Here is a 20888-nt window from a genome sequence, read left to right on the forward strand (position 1 = left end):
GGGACCTGGTCTGCTTTGTGAGAGCAGCAGATGCCCTGACATCCAAGGCCACGGAAATGCCCCCAGCCACTAAACACCAGAGCGCTAAAGAGGCCGAGCACAGTAACTCCGCCTCGTCACATATGAACTTTTTCTGATAGAGAAATATAGGTTAAAGGTATTTCCATCCTCATCAGATAACTATTTAATGTTATCACTAAGAAGAAGATCAGCTGGATATTATTCATATTCAGTTGTAACTTGGTTAAATAGATGTCACAGAGCCCAGCTAAAAGCAAAAACAGAGCTTGTTTGTCCTGCTTTGCTGCATGAAAAGAGATCTGAAACAATAGAAAGCTTCTCTGTTTGTAATATCTTTCAGCTTTATTTGTGCTAGTAATGGCTAAGACACTTGTTACACATTTACATTTACACATTTACATTTTCAATTCAACAACAGATGAGCCTTGAATCATTTTGTCTTTATTGCCATTTAAATTGAATCTGCTTCGTTCTGTGCATGTAACTACCACAACTCATCTTTAACAGTATCAATCAGTTTAACATACTCTGTTAGTATGTTGCTGCTAAAACTTCCCCGAGCACCATAGAAACACATGACTCATCATTTATAGCAGGTGTCCTTCTCCTCTCATTGACTTTGGCTGATGAGGTTTGGGAGGTGCTGCAGGACTGTGGGTTTGTGATTATGATGATACAGCTGCATACCAAGCAGACGCCATCCTAAGTCTTCCTAGAGGAGAGCATCACCCTCTAGTGGACCTGACAGGCAAAAGGAAGGACTGAAAAATATATAAAGATGTTTTTGGACTAAAAGAGTTTCATAGATATATGACTCGACTTAACACTGATACATTGGCTGATGTCATATAAAAGGCACACAATAAATTAATATGGTATTAAAGGTGCTATATGATAAGACTGGTGATATTCTATGTGTTGGTTATTGTCAACATATCCTGCGAAAGGACCAAAAGCAACAATGCACAAGTTCATCTGTCAATACATTCAATGTCAATAATGGCGTATTTAGCAAATGTTACACAAACAGGCGTAAATAGGGCATTTGTTGAGGACTTAGTGAATATTAACTGCAGCAGGACTGTGTATGTGGGATCAACTTAAAATAAACTACAGTGTCCATGTTCATTATAATGAAGGAAAATGTCACCCATGCTTTTATTAGGTTTTGAACAACAATGGTGGTCTATGCACAGAAGAAGAAGCCACATCTTATTTCGGCTTTAGCTACACAGGCAATACTTGCTAGTAGGATAAATTAATTGTTAGTTTTGGTCTTTTCATGGGATTTGTTGACAATAAGAGAAATACAGAATATCACATTGTCCTTTAAACATAAAAAATTACATATGACAATGCCATATACATCATCATCTCTTATTTCCCTAGGAAACTTTACCTATCCATTTCACAGATGATAAGTGCACTTACCACCTGTTCTGTCTCCTAGGTCTCCTGTTAGGCACCAGACCTGTGATCCAGTGTTACAAATTATAATATTTACATTATTTAAATCTGATTATCAGACCCCTTTTACTAATTTAATGTACTGTAATATTTGTTTTGTTGGATAACATACTGTACAGAAAAAAATATTTTTTCTTTGGGAAAAGCCACTAACCTTCGTCTCTCAAGATTATCGCTCCATGTATTAACTTCATAGAATAAAAACATCAGATGACGATCCCTGCTTGAGGACTGCAAAAAAGTCTTTGCAACAATACAAGAAACTTAAATCTATTTGAGGATGTCTTTTGATAGTCTTCACCCATCAGTCATCCTGTGTCACTCCTGTAAGACGAAGCTCATCTTGAACCCTGAACAAATATTCTGGATCTGGATATCCAAAACTGGAATGGAGAAAGACAAACAAGCATAACATGCAGTAAGTACATCCCTGAAACAAGGATACAAACGTTACTTTTAGCTTACTGAACCTGTATTTATCCAATTAAATTAGCGCTGAGAAAGTCTTTGCAACACCTAAGCTTATATAATATACTCATCTCACAGAGGATTTCCGTGATCTTTTCACTTTTAATATAGCGCCTTCATCAGGTCAAATTTCTTTTTTTCCAATACTTTAGTTTATGACTAATACTTGCAAAACTAATCACATTCCCATCAGCCTCAGCTGTGCTGTGTTTGTTTATTCCTAATAGTGTCCATTACTGAAAATGAGTATGGTTAGGCATTCATTGAAAACAATACCTGATTAAATTGTAGTGGTGAAAGAATTTGAAGTTTTACAAGTAAAAGTCCTGCATTCAAAACCTTAAGTATAAGTATCTAAATATTATCAGCAAAATGTACATAAAGTATAAAAAGTAAAAGTATTCATGTGCAATAAAATGTTCCCGTCCCTGTTTTACCTGTTTACATTTTAACTCCTTTATATACACAAGTGGGTAGTTTAATCTACGGCAATGCATAATCACATCACAGGACTGTTAGGTTGTGATGTAAGAGAAACATGGGACCTCACATAACAATGACATTTTTATCCATGTGCCAACAAAACACATTTCTGTACATTTACAGGCAAAAAAAGGTGATTATACTACAGCAATAATGCATACCATTGTGGACCACCATCCATGTTGGTCTTGTGGTGAATGTCGTTCCAGGTGATGACGTTGTTGAGGCCTGTGGTGACAGATCGTCCGATGGTGAAGGTGAGTCTCCTGTCGAAGGCTTTCCTCAACAGCTTCAGGACTTTCTCACCCTCCTCGCTGGCTGGCAGGAATGCAGTACGAGAAGTGCTGCTGTACCTCACCCCAGGGTTTGGGTGTTCAGGCTGTAATGTGGTAAACAACAGCATATATATATATATATATATATATATATATATATATATATATATATATATATATATATATATATATATATATATATATATATTTAAATCTTGCCTTTACGAATTGTGGCAATACAGGTTCTCATGACCAAGACATTGATGCATTTATGTACATGTATTATTGATTAGGAGGTAGAGCTCATTATGACATCTCCCTATAAGGAACTAAACAATGACAAATGTTGGAGTTGTTACTACTGTCACAAATGGTAAGAAAAAGCCAGAATTCTACTGCTACTGGGAGGTTGGTACTGAATCTGAAATTATCCTGTGGCCCAGAAAGCATTCCTTATACAACAAACACTTCAGAAACTTTAAGATGCCTTTAGTATTGTACAGCATCCAAAAATATCAACCCCTCTCTCTCGCTGTCGCTGTCCTACACACACACACCTTCACACACCTCTTCCCCTTATATCCTGACCTGTAGAACACTTTGAATACAGGGTTAGTGAGGTGCTTTTAGTGCACACGAGATGAAAAACACAAACAAACTCCTTCCACAGTTATGATGTTATGATGCTGGTTTCTAAAATATTATGCCACAGAAAGGTGTCTGGTTATTGTTGTATTTGTCAGTATATATGGAAGCTATGAATTGCCCTTTAACACATTAATTAAAGCAAGAATTTGAATTTGTATAGCCTATAAAACAGATCCATCAAACAATCTATCATCAAATAACTTAAAGAATTATACTGTTGCTTAGATTAAGAAGTATAATCATATAACAAGTTGTGGGCAAATAATAGTGAAATCAAGCATCCTCTCTAGGTTTTAGGCTACATCCATGTATCCACCCCTACACTGTTTCTATAGCAACGGGAGGATGCCCTCTGAAATCACTTCCTCATATCTCTTTAGGATTCCGCAACGGTTATTAAAACGTAAATATTTCACAGTGGATGTTGCTTTTAAACAACGGACTGGACCTTGAGGAAGAAATCTCTTCAGGTGTATAATGGTTCTTCTGTGACACCGAACAGAATTGGCGGCCATTTTATGATACCTAATCCAGATGCTTATGGATGTATGTGTCCTAGATGCTAGATCGGATGCGCTAGAAGTACCGACGTCATAAGACGTGACTCGTGGCCTGCCTTATTTTTGCCTTATTCTGCCTCTGATTGGCTTACCTTGTTATTCTAACCCTAACGAATCCCCACTCCTCATGCCTAAACCTAACTACGTCGACACGTCTAGCAGATCTGATCTAGCATTTACCTCCATCCATCTCCATATGCAGCGCTATCGACTTGTGATAAAAACAAACAACAGCGCCCTCTGGCGGACATATGTAATATCACCACAGCTGAGAGATGAAGTTAAACTAGCTCTGTTGATATGTAGCCTAACGTTACGCATGTGGCTTTTAGCTTCCGTTACAAGTGTCAGGCTCACCCCTTGTATCCCTGCTGGGAAACTGTATTGTATGACAATCGATCCACAGAGCTCAAAGCCAGGCAGGCTCTGCCAGCTGCGCATCACCGTCATCGTGCCCTCCGGCTGGGTTCCCGTGTACTCTCCGTAGTATGTGTTGCATATCGGACAAGCGGGCTTAAACTTAAAAACCGAGTCGATACATGCAGAGCAAAAAGAGTGAAAGCACTTTAACGTTTTCTTCTCCTGAATTTTGTCCAAGCAAATGGCGCAGTCTTCCGGACTTTTATGCACTCCACCAGAGTGACTCTTTGGTGTGTTTGCCATTATTTCCCGGTATGTGACGACAAGTATGCTGCCTTTCCGTGTAACGTTATGGAAATGTATCCGAGCTCCGAGGATGTGTGACGTCATAATGAGTACGGAAGTGGTGCAAACAATGTCCTCTGATTGGTTTGAATTTGATTATATATATTGATATTGGTGGTATCATTAGAGCATTTCAATAACCAAATGTAAACTAAAAGTTTGGCCCCAGTGGTGGAAAGTAAGTAGGCCTACATTTACTAAACAATTCTAAAGGTAGGGAACTTGTACATTGCCTGACGGTATATTGTACTTTTTATTCAATTTCTTGTATCTGACAGTCACTATAAGTTAGTTTATTTTTTTACAGTGGGGTATTGCTACTTTGCCAGGTAGTCTGGATCAACAGAAGTATATTTCCAGGATAATTGCCTGACATGTTCCTCACCTTGCTCTCTAGCTGTTGTTGCTCTCAAACTCGTTCATTCCGGGAAACAACCAACTTCGAGCTAGCAAGCTACACGCTGAAAATGGCAAGTTTTGAAGAAAATTCAGTTTGTGCAACAAGGCAGGCATGCTTGGTTCTTTTGGGGAATGATTGTAAAGATGTAATATGTTTACGGCATTTACTCTCTAACCTGGACGTTTTGGAACCTGGAGAGGATTGCAATGGACAAAGTACATACACTGGTATATACTGGTAAGCGCAAATTGTTTAACCATGTATCCAGCTAATTTAAAAATCTCATGTTACTGTATTGTGTGAACAGTTAACTTAATTTAATATTTTATGTGGCATTTTCTTTTGTGGGTGCAAATGTTCCACCAAAAACAAGTTCCTTCCCGAGACTATTTTGCAGAGCCACCATTGCTGCGTCCGGAGCGTAGGGCTGCCCAAGACGATTGTGATTGGCTTAAAGTAGGCCTAACGCAAACAACCCCAAGCGTTTTTTCTCCTATCCCTGAATACACTCCACAGCGCTGTGGAGAAAGGTATGGCAATGTGAGACTACATAACACTGGACAGTTAACATAGAACCCACTGCCCAAGTTTTGTGTACATCACCAGTAACTGATGTAATGTTATGTAAGTATGTAACAAAAGTCAACATGCCTGGATTATGATCACATGAGAAACACACTAAATGCAAAAATGTCTTAACCTTTAACTCAAGGGCAGGGGTGGCCTAAAGGTTAGAGAAGTGAGCTGGTGACTGGGGAGGTCATCAGTTCAATCCCCAGACCCACAGGATAACATCTGGGTGGGGAAAGTGAAAAATCAGTCAGATCTTATCATCTTTCTCTATGAAGGATATGCATCTACCGATGAGCTACCAAGCTTCATATGACACTGATTAGCCTATTATTGCTCATTATAGCCTATTAATTTTAAATTAAACATGTTTCAAATTAGGCTATTATAATGGTGTGTTGTGCGCAAACAGCATTGTTAGTGTAGTTTATTTATTTAGTCTTTACCTCAGATTATAACCAAATTATCATTTGAAAGTGTATGCTCTGCTCTTTCAATGGGTTGTCTCAGTCAGTTTTTAGCACTAACAGTTGCGGAGATATTCAAGCAGTTTAGCACCATGGATTTCGTTTTCTAGTTTGTGCTCACCTTTCTTTGAAAAGAAGTCAGTTACCAATTGTTTCCCCTCATTTTGTTTTCTCTGTTCCAGACTTTTCAAGGGCCCTCTCTCCCCTTGGGCACTGGTAATCAGTATTGGTTTTCCCCCGTTCCGATGCCCCTGCTTGGCAATAAAGCCCTTTCTGATTCTGATACTGAACATTTCTTTATAACGATTTACAATCACACTTGATTCACTGGAAAGTGGAACTATAAATAATCATGACTATACTTAATCAAATATAGCCCACATTATTACCCATTTGTAAAGCTAGTTATCATACAAAAAAAAGGTTAAATTTAGTAGTGTGAGGAATGTTTTAAGCTCTATTCACTCTACAGTCATGATCCACTGGATGGCACAGAGTACATTAGCATAGTTCAATATCTTGAATCAAGAACCTTTGATACTACAGGGAAGCAGTTCAGGTTGAGTCTTGATTAGAGGCGACAACCCCAGCTTGATTCCAAATGGACAGCGGTTTGATATTCAGTTTCTTATGATGCACCTGGTTTATTCAGGGCCCACATTGAATATCCAACACAAACCCAAACGTAACTTTTTATTCAAGTATTAAAATGTAAAGCACATTATTCTGAATATCAACAAAGTACGAATCAACACAATTAGAAAAGCAAAACACCCAACTTTTTCTTAACAATCAATTTGTAATATGTGTAATCTTTCCAACTATTCTCCTGGCTCCTCCTCAGTAATGTAATGCATAGAAATGTTTGCACAGTAGCTTTAGTGAACTACAATCCTGTGTCCCAAAATATTTCAGTTGGTCCCTTAACTAAAATACAAAGGGGATGAAAACATAAAAAAGGGTAATTGATATATGGATCTGACCTGTCAAATTAATGACAAATGTACCACTAGCCAAGCAGGTTACTGCACTTAGCAAAGCACTTTCACACATACAGCTTCATCAGTTAGAGGGCTTTTTTCAGCATTTGGACTACATGAATGTTTATGAAGGAGATCATTTAATAGGCATCAGTATACATATTTTCATGAAATGTGTAGTATTTGTACTTAAAGCCAGATAGTATAACTACAAACATAATGCTCTTTACCTAACAAGTAACAACGAAATACGCTTAAACTGCTTACCATTCATTAGTAACATCATGCTTGATTTTTTATCAAAAGTGAATATAAGAAAGGCACAACAAAATAAGATCATTACCCCCACCCTAAATCAGATCAATTGTTCCCGCAACATTTTCTTTAGTTATTTTTTTCACTGTGTATCTATTTAGATAAACAAATTTACAACAGTGAACTAATTTTAAATGAGAAGATTAGCAGGCAAATCTCCAAGTTTGACAGGGACAGAGGCATAGATATTTAAAGAGCTTTTGTGCCTTTGATTTGGTTTAAGTGGTCTATATGCCCTTTTATATTTGACATCGTCATAAATCTGGTAATTAGATGAGCTCATTACCAACAACTGAGGTAATGGGCTCAACACCTGGGAGACATCTTGAAATAACAGGAGTGAGTGATGGCAAACAACCAATTTCTAAAGAAATTAGAAAAGGTGCTGAAGAAAGACATAGTTTAACATTCTTCCTATTTAAGTAAAAATGGAGGGGGAAAATGAACATCCTACGCAAATGAAGAGTTCCAAGCAATTGACATCAACTTGTAGCCACCATGCTAATAGCTGATAGCTGCACGAACCTGTTTGCTCTGAGCACTCTTCCACACAGAGGAAGCAAAAACCATGACTCTGACTTCACTGAGAAAGAAAAGAAGACAAAAGTGCCTGTGAGTGCTTTAGATTGCAATAACTTCTGAAAATGAATTATTTCTATTGAAGCAGTGCTATTCTGCCATATAACCCAAGTACCCAATAGGTAATTAGTAACAATCAAGACATACTTAAATGCTTCTGAGGAGATAAAACAAAGAACGTGTGCTTGTAAGAAATAAAGTAATCCCCCAGAGTAGAAATAAACATTAATATAACAAAAACTGTCTTTATAACATTTAAGTTAGATTTCCTAAATAATATATAAGTACCATGAATTGCAACTTGCCACAATGCTCTTAAATAAGTGCATCAGATATGGGCCCTGTTGCCAACAGTGACAAGTAGAGGATTGTCTAATACAAGAATGCACTGCACTCATAGTGTTTTCTTCCACATGTAGCACTGGGTTAAGCTGAACTATGGAAGAAAAAAATGAACAAACAGAGGAATAAGTAGTGGAGTGAAGTGGGCTCTACTGCAGCATTAGAGCGTGTCTGCTGAGGGCCTTGTCTTCAGCCGTCCTTTAAGGGACGGGCAGTTTCAGAGCACAACCTGGAGCCGAGTCATGACCACCACAAGGACACTCGGAAAGTCCTACAAAGTCTTTGAAGAGTCATTTTTCATGCTGTCAGTCCGCCGTGATGCCTTTCTCTCTGAGCTCCTCTGTCACTCGTACCAGGTAAGTAGGGTCTGGGTAGCCAAAACTGTCAGGAGAAATAAAAAAGCTATCACTGCATCTGTATGACCTCAGGCAGCAATAGTGCCATCTAGCCAAGGACTTCAACTGATAGCATTTCCTTGTCAGTGACTTTAATTACATCTGTCAGTCTTTACTGAGCCCTGTTCTCAGTTACAACACCTGTTAGGGAAGTTGTTGAGGCTATTACCAAATCAAATCTCAGTGGCCATTTGCTAAAAGGCCATACATACCAGCGGGGCCCGCCCCATATTGAGGTCTTGTGGTGAATGTCATTCCAGGTGATGACATTTTGCATGCCCGTAGTCATGGAGGTACCGATGGTGAAGATAAGGCGCTGTTCGAAGGCCCGGCGCAGCAGGCCCAGCACACGGTTCCCCTCAGGGCTGTCAGGGAGGTAGGCCACACGGTCTGTTCCTGGGTACCGAACACCTGGGTTGGGGTGTTCTGGCTGTTAAGGAAAAGTTAAAACATGACATTAACAGCTTTAAAACAACTGTCTGTCTACTGGGGTCTGGGACTCTTTGCTACTACAGTGATTGTGTCGCTATTTATTCATTAGGTGTCTTTTGTGACTATTTTAATGCAGCCGTTCCTTCAATCAAGACAATTTATCTTAATCTATTTCCTGGGAAAGGGGAACTCCAATTACTGGAGTAAAGTTCTAAGGTTAAAGTCCCTCTGAAGCAATATTAAGTCAACACCTTGCTTCCTTAGAGGCCCAATCTTATTTTTTACCATTTAAATTTGGGATGCATTTACAAAATAATTGAGGAGTTTGTTATTGTAATAAAAAAATAGAAATGCATTTTGTGTTTGCCAACTTATAATTGCAAATTGCCATGTTTTACTGCTGTTATAAAAAAAAAAATACTGATGTAAACAGACCTTACCAGCATCAGAAACCAATATTTTTTTTGTTGTTTTCTAGTGTCCCTCCCTGCATTAAAAGACCTGTCAATGAATTTGAGAGCTAGTTCAGATCCTGTGTTTTGAGTTTTGGTGGTGAGGTGACTATTTTGTTTACAATTGGAACAAATTGTACCTTTAATTTGATTATTTCCTTCTGAAACTGGATATAAGTTGTTAGAAATCAGTCAGGGACAAATAGGAAGATTTGAGTAGTCAAGAGGAGGGGCCAGATTGCTTAAAAAGATTCAATGGTTTCATGTAGTATTACATGCTTAGACTAAAGTAAAGTAAAATCGATTAGATGTTATGCCAAACTCTTGTGCCTAAAATGTATTATTCAAAATTCTAATGTTTGATGATTTGCATTATTAATGCAAAACAACTGAGTTAAGTTCATTAAACCCTTAGATAATTAGCAAAATGATTCCAGTAACAATTGAGTGGCACTTACAGTCTGCATCTGCACATGCTCTCTTGGTCTACTCACCGCCTGTAGGCCAGGAGGGAAGCTGTAGATGATGCAGATACACCCATAGCCTTCATGGCCAGGAAGCTCCAGATCAGGATCTCGCTCTACGATCATTGTACCATTAGCAGGCTGGTTCCCAATCAACAGGCCATACACTAGCCGACACACAGGACACGCTTTTTTCACCTTAAAGGCTTGATCAAGGCAAGAGTGACAGAATGAATGGCCACACCTCTCCAAGGTAGTCTTCTCCACTATGTCCCCCATGCAGATTGAACAAGTACTGTTGTCCTCCGCCTCACTATGGGAAGCCAAGCTGGAGTCCATGTCCTTCCTCTGGGCTGCCTCGTGGAGCATGGCACAGGCCTCCTCATCAGCAGGCTTCCTGAACCTCTGCTGCTGTCTCTGGGAGCGCCGGGGCTGGGGAGGTGGAGGCTGAAGCAGGCTCCCCTCTCCGTTTGACTCCAGGACTCCCACAAAGGGGAGCAGAGCCCTCTTCCTCTTGGGCCCCCCGTCCTGTTTGCTCATTTCTTTGCGGGCACAGCGGCATAAGTCAAAGAAGGCTTTTCTTGTCTCGCTGGAGATGGGTCCATCCATCACCACAGCTCCACCGTTCCTGGAGCTTTCCACCGGCTGCAGCCTCACGGCGCAGCAGCCCCCCCTCTCTCCTCGCCTAATGATACCAGCGCTCATCCCCTGCTTGTGCTGGAAGTCAATGAGCCAGGGCCGCCCAGCTGCAGCCAGGTAATCCCACACCGCCTGTGAAACCAGCACCTCATCACTGCCCTGGCCAGCACGCACACTCATCTCATCAGAGGAAACTGCATGGAGAGGCACACAAAAGTCATTTGCACATTATTGTATGTAACAAAGATAGTCAAACAAACACTATTTGAACTTGTGTCAAGGTAAACCCAGTTGTAGAAGTTGCTCCCTAAGGCTATGCACTAGCCCATATTGCGATTATCAAATGCATTACGGGGAATAATGCTATGCTTTGCTCAGACATGGCTAGAAAAGTGTTTTTGTTTCTGTTGGCGGTAGTGGCTTTATTTTTTTGTCTAATATAGCTCAGGCAATTCGAATGATAAGAAACATATCTTTTGTTTGCAGTATATCTGTGCATGACAAAGTAAACAGAATATATCTACATGGGTAGCTATTTGCAGTGGCTGCATTAACTATCGCGGCATTGCTGAGGACGTTATCAGATGTTCAGATATTCTGACTGTAAACAAAGGAAACTAAACCCCGTCATACGCGGAAAACATGAAAGCCAACCGACAGCCACATGCATACACAGTAACACTTCTTTAGGTTGAAAGGTTACCTTGTGATCCCATAAATCCCTGCAATTGTGAATAAAGCGTCCTGTTGAACAGAAAAAGAGAGGAAGAAAAACTGAAGGACTGGAACAAACGTTATCACAGCTGTTCGGCGATGTTTTGATTGAGCCATTCTCCGCAGGAGCAAAGGGAAATTCAGCGATTTCGCAACATCAGTTTAGCCTTTGATACATTTCGCGTTAATATTTAGCTAAGTTTACCCCCCTGATTACCTCACCCTTTGCCGTAGCTCGTTGTTGCCTGTCAGGGAGGTTTCTGGCTGGATTAAAGAGCACAGTCCTCCATCAGAGGAGGCCTTTATTTCTGACGTGCCGCTGCAGTTTATCCGCGGATAATACTTATTTTGTAGTCAAGACATGATATCCAAACGTGTTCCCAGCTCATATCTTTAGGTTTTCAACAGCCCTTTTCCTGGCTCTGGCAAATGCCATCAAGATCCTACACCTCGTCCCCAGTCTCGCCTGTGTTTGCCTTCCTCGTACGTCCTTGGGCTAGGCGGAACATAAATAGCATTTGGAGTTAGCCTACTCTTCTTATCTGGCTCCGACCATGCTAGCTGTGTGACAGCTTTCTCCAGGCAGATAATTTGCTCTTTCTTCTCATTTTGAGTCTGTGTCTACGCTTTCAGACCACGTCCTGACTGTGCAGGAGCAAACATGTATCCATTAATTATACGGGGACGATGGGACCTACGAGAAAGTGTGACCAGGAAGTTCGTCACTGAGCTGACATGATTGGCTGACAAATGGTGGTTGTTGTTTTTTTCATGTTGAGAGTGAATCATACTTTTGTCGTGATTAACAGCTTTAACGATAACGCAACGCTCAGTACACACAAGAGTCCAACCTACGCGCCGTCGAGGGAATACCCACTCATACAGTTGTAATGCAAATGAAGCTGTCTCTCAGGGTACACCGAATTGACTGCAATCATGTAGGCCTAATTGTTGATGCTTTTGACATATATTGTTTGGGTATATAACTAGAGTTTTAAGTGAGTTCGTTTTATTCCAGTTGATTATTTATTATTTATGTATTTTGTCTGTGTTTTGTTTTTACCTACCTCCATGTCCTTATTTCTTTTCTTTCATGATTTATGCAAGGTTTATGCCAACAATGTTTGAGATCCAAGTAGAATTGAAACGTAATTTTGTGGCATGGAGTGTGCAGGCGTTTTTTCTTTTTATCTAGATCTATCTATATATCTATCTATCTATCTATCTAGCTATCTATCTATCTATCATTATGCTACTTAACCATTATTATTATTATTATTCAACTAAGAAATTATTTTCTTAGTTGAATAATCAATTAACTGATCATTAAGCTGTAAGAAACTGATGTCTTGGTGTCATATTTTGTCAAGAACCTAAAAAGCACTCTGTGTAAACTCAAACTTTGACAAGCAGGATATTAGCACCTTTTAAGATGCTGTAACCAACATGTGTTGGTTGATTGTTTTTTTCACCTGTTTTGCAATCCAGGTTGTTGTTGTTTTGGTGCTTTCTGCTATGGAATCTAATGATTGGAAATTAGCAATAGCTCAAAATGATGTGATGCATTGGAGATTTGTTGCACAAATGTCTATGTCTAAGCATCTGTTCCTATTCTAATAAACATGAAATGAAAACAAATATTGAGAGATGGCTGCAAAATTGCCTGCATTCAAAAGTTTACTTCTGATTGATAAAGTCATTCTATTTCCACACATTGAAAGTAGCCAGAAAATAATAATAATAATAATAGTAATAATTCAGGGTGGGAACAAATCTGTTTGGATGGGCTCTCCAACAAAAAAAATGAAACACACAGGGATTGTGCCTAAATCAACACAGTCTACATCCCACTGCTTTTGCCTTAATGCAGGGCTGTACACCTGAGTTTAACTCAAACATCATACTAGCGGTATCAAATTGAGCTAAGATGACAGTAGACATGTTCTCTGTCTAAGACTGATTCACAGATGTACTAATGCAATACATCTCAAAATACACTGACTTCATAGCAACTTCAACACCTACAAATTAATGATAGTAATGATTCCTTAAGCCTGATTCATATAAACTTCTGTGAAACCATGCTACAATCTGTCTCCTCTTCTATTTTGGTTTTTGGTTATATTTAGGAGGTGACAGTTGGCCCTGGTTGTCGAGGCCCATAGACGTTGGATCACTGTGTTTTAGGAGCTTAGCCCAGCAACATCACAAAAATATATTTTACATAATTTCACAAAACATATTTCATACTTTTAGTACACTGTTTCTTTTTTCGATTTAATAAAATGTGGCACTTAGCTAAACTTCTTCAGCTAACCTGTGGAGATATTTGGTGATCTCACTCATTGGTATAAACATAGATTAAAACTGCTGAGGTGCTTGACTCATTTTCCCTTACCTCCTAGTTTAACTCTTCATTGACATACTATTGGCCCAACTCAAAATTAGCTAAACCATGATATCTAAATATAATTTACTGTAATGTGAGTTAATTTGAAGTTGTTAAATCTTCTGCCTTATTTTTTCTGACATTACACATTTAAAATTCACCCTAAAACCTATTTAACATGTGCTATTCTATTGATGTTGGAGATAAAGTCAATATCTTCACACAAAAACAACTACCTCCCTGAGCTGGAGATTTGAGCACAGGACGCATCATCATATGTCATCATACGCTTTTTGGAGTCGGCCCACTGAGACCGAACTATAGTCACTGACTCTGTATAGCCTCAATTTTATTTTTTATTTTTTTGTTGCTTTTTTTAGCTATTACTATTACGCAATAGTGTCCCAGGGGTTGTTCCATTATTCATTGTACGTAGAGCAACTCTAGGATTTGTGTTTGGCTGACATCATCACTGCCTTGTCTTTTTGCTATTTAAAGGAAATGTGTCACAAATTAAACCTTGTAATGTCTTGAAACTATATAAATTCTATGTTAGGGTGGATCTTCTGTTTTTTTTTCTTCTATTCTACAGCCCTTCTTGTGGCCAACAAAAACTCCCGTCTGTCAACTACCTCCAGCCTCTCATCTACAAAGTGTCTTCCCCGGTGTCCCTATTCTACTAGAAAGGCACATGTCTGGCACATGGTGGTCATCTCCTCTCTTGTCCAAGTCCAACTGCTTAAAGCTGCTCCCAAATTGACCCTGTTTACTTTAAAGTTCTCAGTTAGTAGTCTTTTTTTCTACTGCTTGAATGCTTTGGCCCACTAAGAAAACCGCTAGAAGTCAAACACCACGGCAGCATGTGCTACAAATAGTTTCCCCTCGACATGTAGGCTAAATTATACTTACACGGACCTCAGGAAGAATAGCACCAGCAATGTAGGAGCTAATGAGGATCCTAAATAAACAAACAAACGGATCTAATAGGCTATAATAGTAGGCCTATGGTATGAACGTATAACATAGCCTACACGGGGGATTCTGCATCGAGTAGCCTATTTTAACTTGATAAGTGCATTTTTTTTAATAATACTTTTGTTTTAAGGGCTTTTGCTTGAAGTATTTCGCAGTGCGGTATTTCTACTTTTATTTAAGGGAACTGCGTATTTGCTCCCACACAAAAGTGAAAGGATTCAAGGAACCTGCTATTATCAACTTGTAGACATAATTCAGTACAGTTATCATAATAGTAGGCTATGTATTCATATAACTAGGCCGGTTATCAGTCCCCTTCTGCCACACTGTCTTTCGTAGAGCGAGACTCGTGGTGGAGCTCTTGAGCTGCTCTGGAACACTGAGCTCACTCATTCTAGAATTGTCTCCGACGGCTCCACGGTCTGTGAAACGGTACGTCACGAGAAAGGAAAACACGCGATGGTTGGACGCAAACTGCATCTGTCGTGAACATTTTACAGTTAACCGTTTAGGTATTTCAGGAGCTAACGCAAACACAATCTATATCGTGGTCCAACGAGGAAGTTTAATTGCTAAACAGTGGAGATGTAAGTCTTGGGTTTACTATGTAGTCATTAACAGTCGTAGCTTACTAGCCACAAGTCTTGGTAAAGAGGATCAACCAGCTAACATTAGCTAACCGAGCTAACGTTAAGCACACGAGTTAGCCTCAGCGGTGCAGACATAGCTACACGACTGTCAAGCCTAAAAGACAGCGTATCGTTAAATCCACCGACAGCTAACGTTAGTTTTCCCTCAGCCAAGTGTAATTTGGCACCACCATGTCCCAGCAGATGACAAACTAGTTTTATTAACGTGCCGTTATCGTTAGCTAGCAGGCTAATGTCAAGCAGCACAAGGGTAACGTTAATGTTAGCACTGAAAAAGCATGGTGTCATGATTAACGTTAGCTCGGAAAATGTCATTTTAGCTAAAACCAAATTACACCATAATATTAACGTTACACACGCTTGTCAGCGATACACAATATGCCTTCATCCAGACATATTGTTCTCACTGTGGTTCACATCCAAATAGCCATCCATCTTAACGTTACTATAAATGTAGCGTGAACTTTACCTAACTCCCTCTCGTTGTGTTAATTATTGCTATGACACGTGTTACTATCTATCCGTAATGTAAGCAGGTGCACCTTTTTTCATTAAAGGGCTTAATCATTTTCTCTAAATAAAACGGTTAATTGTTAGGCTATTGCTTTTAAGTAGGTAAAGATGTTAAGGATAAAGGATCGCATGCTCCCTAATCTGGAATGAGTGAGTGACTCTTTCGTCAACATGATTTTAACCTCAAATGTACTGCACCCTATACACGTGGGCTTAGATTAAGTGAGATTAGAATGTAGCATGGGTGATGTTAGATTGTATTAATGTCAGTTTATAGTCTATATTTCTACTGCTTTTTTTTTTTTTTTTTTTTTTAGGCAGCCTGCAACAGCCAAGTGGTATGACAGACGAGACTCTGTTTTTGTAGAGTTCTGCGTGGAGGACAGTAAAAATGTAAAAGTACATTTTGACAACTCCAAATTTGATTTCAGGTAAGTTGCAATTACTATTACGTTAAATGGTTATATTCCTGAGAATTTCTTATCCTTCCCAGAATCATCTTAAAGAAAAGATGATGCTTTTTGGAATCAGGGCCCTGATCTGTGTATAGTATAGAATGATGATGCAGAATGATGACAGTATAAATTGTTGGCAGTTGTAAAGGGAATATCATGACCTCTTTTCACCTTACAGCTGCATCACTGGAACAGATAATATCAAACATCAGAATACTGTGGACCTTTTCGGGGAGATTGACCCCAAAGTACGTTTGTTACCTGTAGACATAGTTGCAGTTCTACCGCGTGTTTTATTCCTTCAAAGCCTTCATCCATCTCTCTCTGTTCCACACAGGGCTCTAAACACAGGCGCACTGACAGGTCTGTGTTGTGTTGTTTACGAAAAGCAGAGGCTGGGAAATCATGGCCACGACTTACCAAAGACAAGTCAAAGGTACCTTTCATTCTTTAAAACAACAAAAACTTCTCAATCCATCTATGTCAATTTATCTTAAATAAATCTTGGTAAACTTATTTATATAACCAACATCTGACTGCCTGGTAATTAAAAGCATGACAAAATGGGGGTAATATGCCACCTAGCTAAACGGCTGAGTAAATGACAGGTGTAATAATCTTGATTACACAACGTGACATCATGACTTCGCGTAAACATATACGCCACTTTCTAAAGCCAAGTGGCGTGTTATCTGTACGCATTTTGAGCTATCCGCGTGTATGTCTGCACCATATACAGGGGACGGGCTGCAGACTGATCTCAATAAGTGGTGTATGTATGACACAACAATTTGTATGCCATTTTGGCATGTTATCAAGACGCATAATTGCTTTTCGGACGGTTGGGTTAGGTACACAATAACGGGGTTGGGTTTAGGAAAAGAAGAACGGGGTGGTTGGGTTTAGGAAACATGACACGTGGGACACGAACCCCGGTCTCCTGGGTGAAAGTCCTGTGTTGTTTGACCCATCAACCACCCCAACCAACCTCCCTATGGGGATTTTTGGGCTTTCATACTACTCGCTACGCTGTAAATTGACACGCAATCGCAATGTAATGTAAATCAATGGAGGCCAAACAGCGTTGATAAACACACTAAAAAGCGATTATGCGTCTTGATAACATGCCAAAATGGCATATGAATTGGCATGTCATACATACGCCACTTATTGAGATCAATCTGGATTACATGTTAAATATTGCTAAATCTATCTTCTGTTAGTGCAACTGGCTGAGTGTGGACTTCAATAATTGGAAAGACTGGGAGGATGACTCAGAAGAGGACTTGTCAAGTTTTGATAAATTCTCAGAGGTAAGCATATTGAACACGCACAGTGCCTAAATGAGTGCATGTCCAGATATACTGTAGTGCTGCTGATATATTGATTTTTGTCTCCTGTGCATTTCTCCAGATGATGAACACAATGGGAGGGGATGATATACCTGATTTAGATGGTGCAGAAGAAGAGGTATGTTTTTATTTAGTACATATAGTGCTTTTTTTATATGCTTTATATCCTTTAATACAGAAATATGTGTTTTGTTTGGAGAAATGTAATCAAGTGAAATTTACCAGGTAAAACAGTGTATGAAGAATTTATTTATTGTTTTTGTTTTTTTTTTTTTTTTTTTTTTTTTTTTTGCAGCATGATTCTGCAGACAATGACGATGAAAGTAAGTACCAGTATTCTAAAAGAGATGTCTGTTAATTTGTAATCAATAGTTTCTAGATCCCATGGGTTGAGAAGATGGTGATAATGCTAAAAAAGTGCCAAGTGCATACAAATATAACTTTTCAGAATCTGTTAAGTAAGATATAAAATGTTTAGTGGGAAGATTATATCATCCCCCGTAGTGGGTGATGATGATGATGATGATATGTTTGCAAGGCTCGATTGTATTGATCTGTTCTTGACGCAGAATTCATGTAATTCAATCAAAAAAGGAGTTAAGTAAGAGATGGTTAACTCTTGCCATGAAATCACAAATGGGTATGTTTAAGTATTAGTTTGAATATGGGTGCACTACATCCAAATCAATCACCTACTCACACAGATCACATTTTTGTCTTTCTTCCAGAAATGCCCGACCTTGAGTAGATGAACATGGGTGCCACCTCAGTAGTAAACAAAGCAAGTTAAAAGTCGGTTGAAGATAGAGACTAGACATGAGTTGGCAGCCATGTTGGAGAAGAGACCTCATCACTCTACTCAGTTTCCAAAGCGAAACCCCTCAATGGAGTGACTGTTGGATACAGACATGCACAGAGATCCATAGCGACATACAGTGCTGTGCTTTGCTGTTCTGTTCTGCATGAACAATTCTGTTGAAAGGAAAATGTTATTGTTCATGGGATGTGTGATGTCTTACACCTTCTCTCTCTCTCTCTCTCTCTCTCTCTCTCTCTCGTTCTCTCTCTCTGTTTTTTGCGATGTCAGGTTATGTATTAAACATTGTGATTTATAATGGAAAAAAACAACTCAAAATGCCTATTTTCCAAAAAGTAGATTTTTTTTAATGACAGATTTTCCCCTTTGAATGTTTGTATTGTAAAATGCACTTATTTTGTTCGTTAATTTAAAAAGCAGGCGTTCAGCTTGAAATGTTTTTTCCAATGTATGCTAACATCTGCACATATTTAACAATGATGATTTCATTTTTAAACATTTCAGCATTTAAAAATAAACTGATACGCTTGTGCAATTTACAGCTTTTGTTGAGATTATGGTAGAGTGGTACAATCTTTGCATATAATCATACCATTTGCAAAGTTGAGTTTTGTTTCTCTATGCCAGTGTACAAAACATTGTAGCAGGTACGATTATTTTTCTTCCATATGCATACTGAGGTGAAGGCAGACATACTATGTAGTCTAACAAGAGTCTCCAAATAGTTACAATACAGGATTTAAATGTGCGTTAATCAGATACACTTTTTGCTTTGGAGGCTTGTGTGTTTGATTCAACACGTGTTGAACACATTTGTCTTATGCTGTGGGAGTTTCGGTATGCATTTCTAATAAACTGTTTCAGACCATTGAATACAAGGCTTAAGTATTGAAGAATTTTTCCAAGTTATAAAAACTCAATGAAGTTTACAGATGAAATACACAAAGGAAGGAATTATTGTGTAAATGTGGGCTCAGTATTAAACAATGTTTAAAGGATCGGTATTCTAAAGTTAATCTAAAGATAAATTCCTTGCTGCGTTTGCTGTGCTCTCACTTCTTTCTAACGTTACACAGGGATTCCCATCTTGTCCGTACTTTAATAGTAGAAAAAGGAAATGGAACCTTGGCATTCCCTAATGATGTGGATTTCCAGTGTGTTTTTTGTGTTCTTGCTGTGTGGGCTTTTTTTAAACATGACAACTGCAGCAAATACTTCCCTCACAAGTAATGAGCAAAGATGTTACCTCCTATTGGATCTAGTATTAAATCTAATTGTCCACATGTTAAGACCATAGATTATTCATACAAACCATAGATTGTTGACAAAGATGATATGTGGTTTCTTGAATGAAAGTATGTAATATAAATGGATCATTTGAAAGAAGTAAAACAAATATCCCCTGCTGAATGTTTTTTAAATCAGCACCTCTGAAGTTGAACATAGTTTATACTGTACGTTTAAGTTCTTCATCTGATCTGTCCTGCAATACATGTTTCCACCACTGTGTGGTGAGTATAGGCCAGAGCTTCTACTCCAGTGTGAGATGTTTAGGGGCTGCTTGTGTCAGCAGTCTGGTCCCAGGGAACAGGAAAGTACAATGCAAGCACCTTTTCAGCATCCTCCTCTGCAAAACTAAACTGTGTGCTTAAACCCACAAAAGGTAGCTTACCACTGACTGAGGGAGTCATGAGAAGGACATAATACTCCTCACAATAGAGGTGCACCAACTGGCAAACTAATAAACTGTCAGAATCAGGACAACATGATCAACACTATTTAACTATTATTGTTTTTCTCCAGCAAAAATACACCATTTTCATCATATGGTGGTAGATTTTTTTTTACCATGTTTTGAGGGGGAAAAACTTACAAATGTCAGACTGTTGTGTGATTGATATCATGAATCACAACTGCCAACGTGACCTACATTTTTTGAGACGTAAAAATGTCTGCTGATTACATTTGTATATTGTTCTCATGCCATTCCAACATAACTGGAGTATGAGTGCAGAGGCAAATGCATACAGCCAGTCTGGCCCACAGACAAGGGAACTCGCACCTTTTCAACAGTGATGGCAAGACAAACGGTTCATAGAAACCAGCAGAAACTGTTACTGCAAGCGTTTTGTCTCTATGAATGAAAGGAGAAAAGCAGTGAGCTCAGCATAATCCTTTCAAAGGGCTGCAGCCGTCCCTCTGGCTGCCCTGGTCAGCATGATGCTCCAGTGCAGAAGCTCAATGCCAGGCCTGCTCTTCCTCTCCAACCGTGGATTTTCCACCGCTTTATCCAACCTGAGCCTCCAAACCCGCCCAGCACACACACACAAAGTAAAACTGTGCCTAATCAGTTCTGCTGCC

The 20888-nt window shown here is 39.1% G+C and overlaps 3 protein-coding genes and 1 long non-coding RNA gene across 17 annotated transcripts; 2 read left to right on the forward strand and 2 right to left on the reverse strand.

Moving 5' to 3' along the window:
* Nucleotides 1–442: 442 nt before the first annotated feature.
* Nucleotides 443–4659, reverse strand: LOC114558062 (probable E3 ubiquitin-protein ligase DTX3). 8 transcript variants are annotated; one of them, XR_003692897.1, is made up of 5 exons: nucleotides 4280–4659; nucleotides 2601–2818; nucleotides 1643–1871; nucleotides 1453–1492; nucleotides 443–753 (listed from the first exon to the last, which is right to left on the reverse strand). XR_003692897.1 is itself a non-coding variant. In XM_028581782.1 (3 exons), the coding sequence occupies exons 1-3, from the start codon at nucleotides 4583–4585 to the stop codon at nucleotides 1793–1795; spliced, it is 603 nt and encodes a 200-aa protein (XP_028437583.1). In that variant the 5' UTR covers nucleotides 4586–4659; the 3' UTR covers nucleotides 443–1792. The 8 variants fall into 8 exon arrangements, 1 of the variants encoding a protein (XP_028437583.1); XR_003692896.1 differs by having other exon boundaries at nucleotides 443–762; XR_003692894.1 differs by having other exon boundaries at nucleotides 443–782.
* Nucleotides 4660–4694: 35 nt separating this feature from the next.
* On the forward strand, nucleotides 4695–6347 carry LOC114558063 (uncharacterized). Of its 2 annotated transcripts, XR_003692899.1 has the most exons (4): nucleotides 4695–4805; nucleotides 5025–5264; nucleotides 5401–5557; nucleotides 6247–6347. It is a non-coding gene; the product is annotated as an uncharacterized LOC114558063 (long non-coding RNA). The 2 variants fall into 2 exon arrangements; XR_003692898.1 differs by lacking the exon at nucleotides 4695–4805 and having other exon boundaries at nucleotides 4855–5264.
* A 396-nt stretch (nucleotides 6348–6743) lies between these two features.
* Nucleotides 6744–14741, reverse strand: dtx3 (deltex E3 ubiquitin ligase 3). Of its 6 annotated transcripts, none has more exons than XM_028583242.1 (5): nucleotides 14675–14692; nucleotides 11366–11406; nucleotides 10054–10856; nucleotides 8888–9105; nucleotides 6744–8661 (listed from the first exon to the last, which is right to left on the reverse strand). In XM_028583242.1, the coding sequence occupies exons 2-5, from the start codon at nucleotides 11376–11378 to the stop codon at nucleotides 8586–8588; spliced, it is 1110 nt and encodes a 369-aa protein (XP_028439043.1). In that variant the 5' UTR covers nucleotides 11379–11406; nucleotides 14675–14692; the 3' UTR covers nucleotides 6744–8585. The 6 variants fall into 6 exon arrangements, with proteins under 6 accessions (XP_028439043.1, XP_028439042.1, XP_028439041.1 ...); XM_028583241.1 differs by lacking the exon at nucleotides 14675–14692 and adding an exon at nucleotides 11594–12192; XM_028583240.1 differs by lacking the exon at nucleotides 14675–14692 and adding an exon at nucleotides 11599–12191.
* A 437-nt stretch (nucleotides 14742–15178) lies between these two features.
* On the forward strand, nucleotides 15179–19405 carry ptges3a (prostaglandin E synthase 3a (cytosolic)). Its single transcript, XM_028582463.1, has 8 exons — nucleotides 15179–15327; nucleotides 16221–16334; nucleotides 16537–16606; nucleotides 16696–16794; nucleotides 17582–17671; nucleotides 17772–17828; nucleotides 18006–18033; nucleotides 18439–19405. Coding segments are annotated over exons 1-8 (480 nt in total). The 5' UTR covers nucleotides 15179–15325; the 3' UTR covers nucleotides 18459–19405.
* Nucleotides 19406–20888: the final 1483 nt, after the last annotated feature.

The sequence above is a fragment of the Perca flavescens genome, chromosome 7 (genome assembly GCF_004354835.1).
Source record: "Perca flavescens isolate YP-PL-M2 chromosome 7, PFLA_1.0, whole genome shotgun sequence".
In the NCBI taxonomy this organism is placed as follows: domain Eukaryota; kingdom Metazoa; phylum Chordata; class Actinopteri; order Perciformes; family Percidae; genus Perca; species Perca flavescens.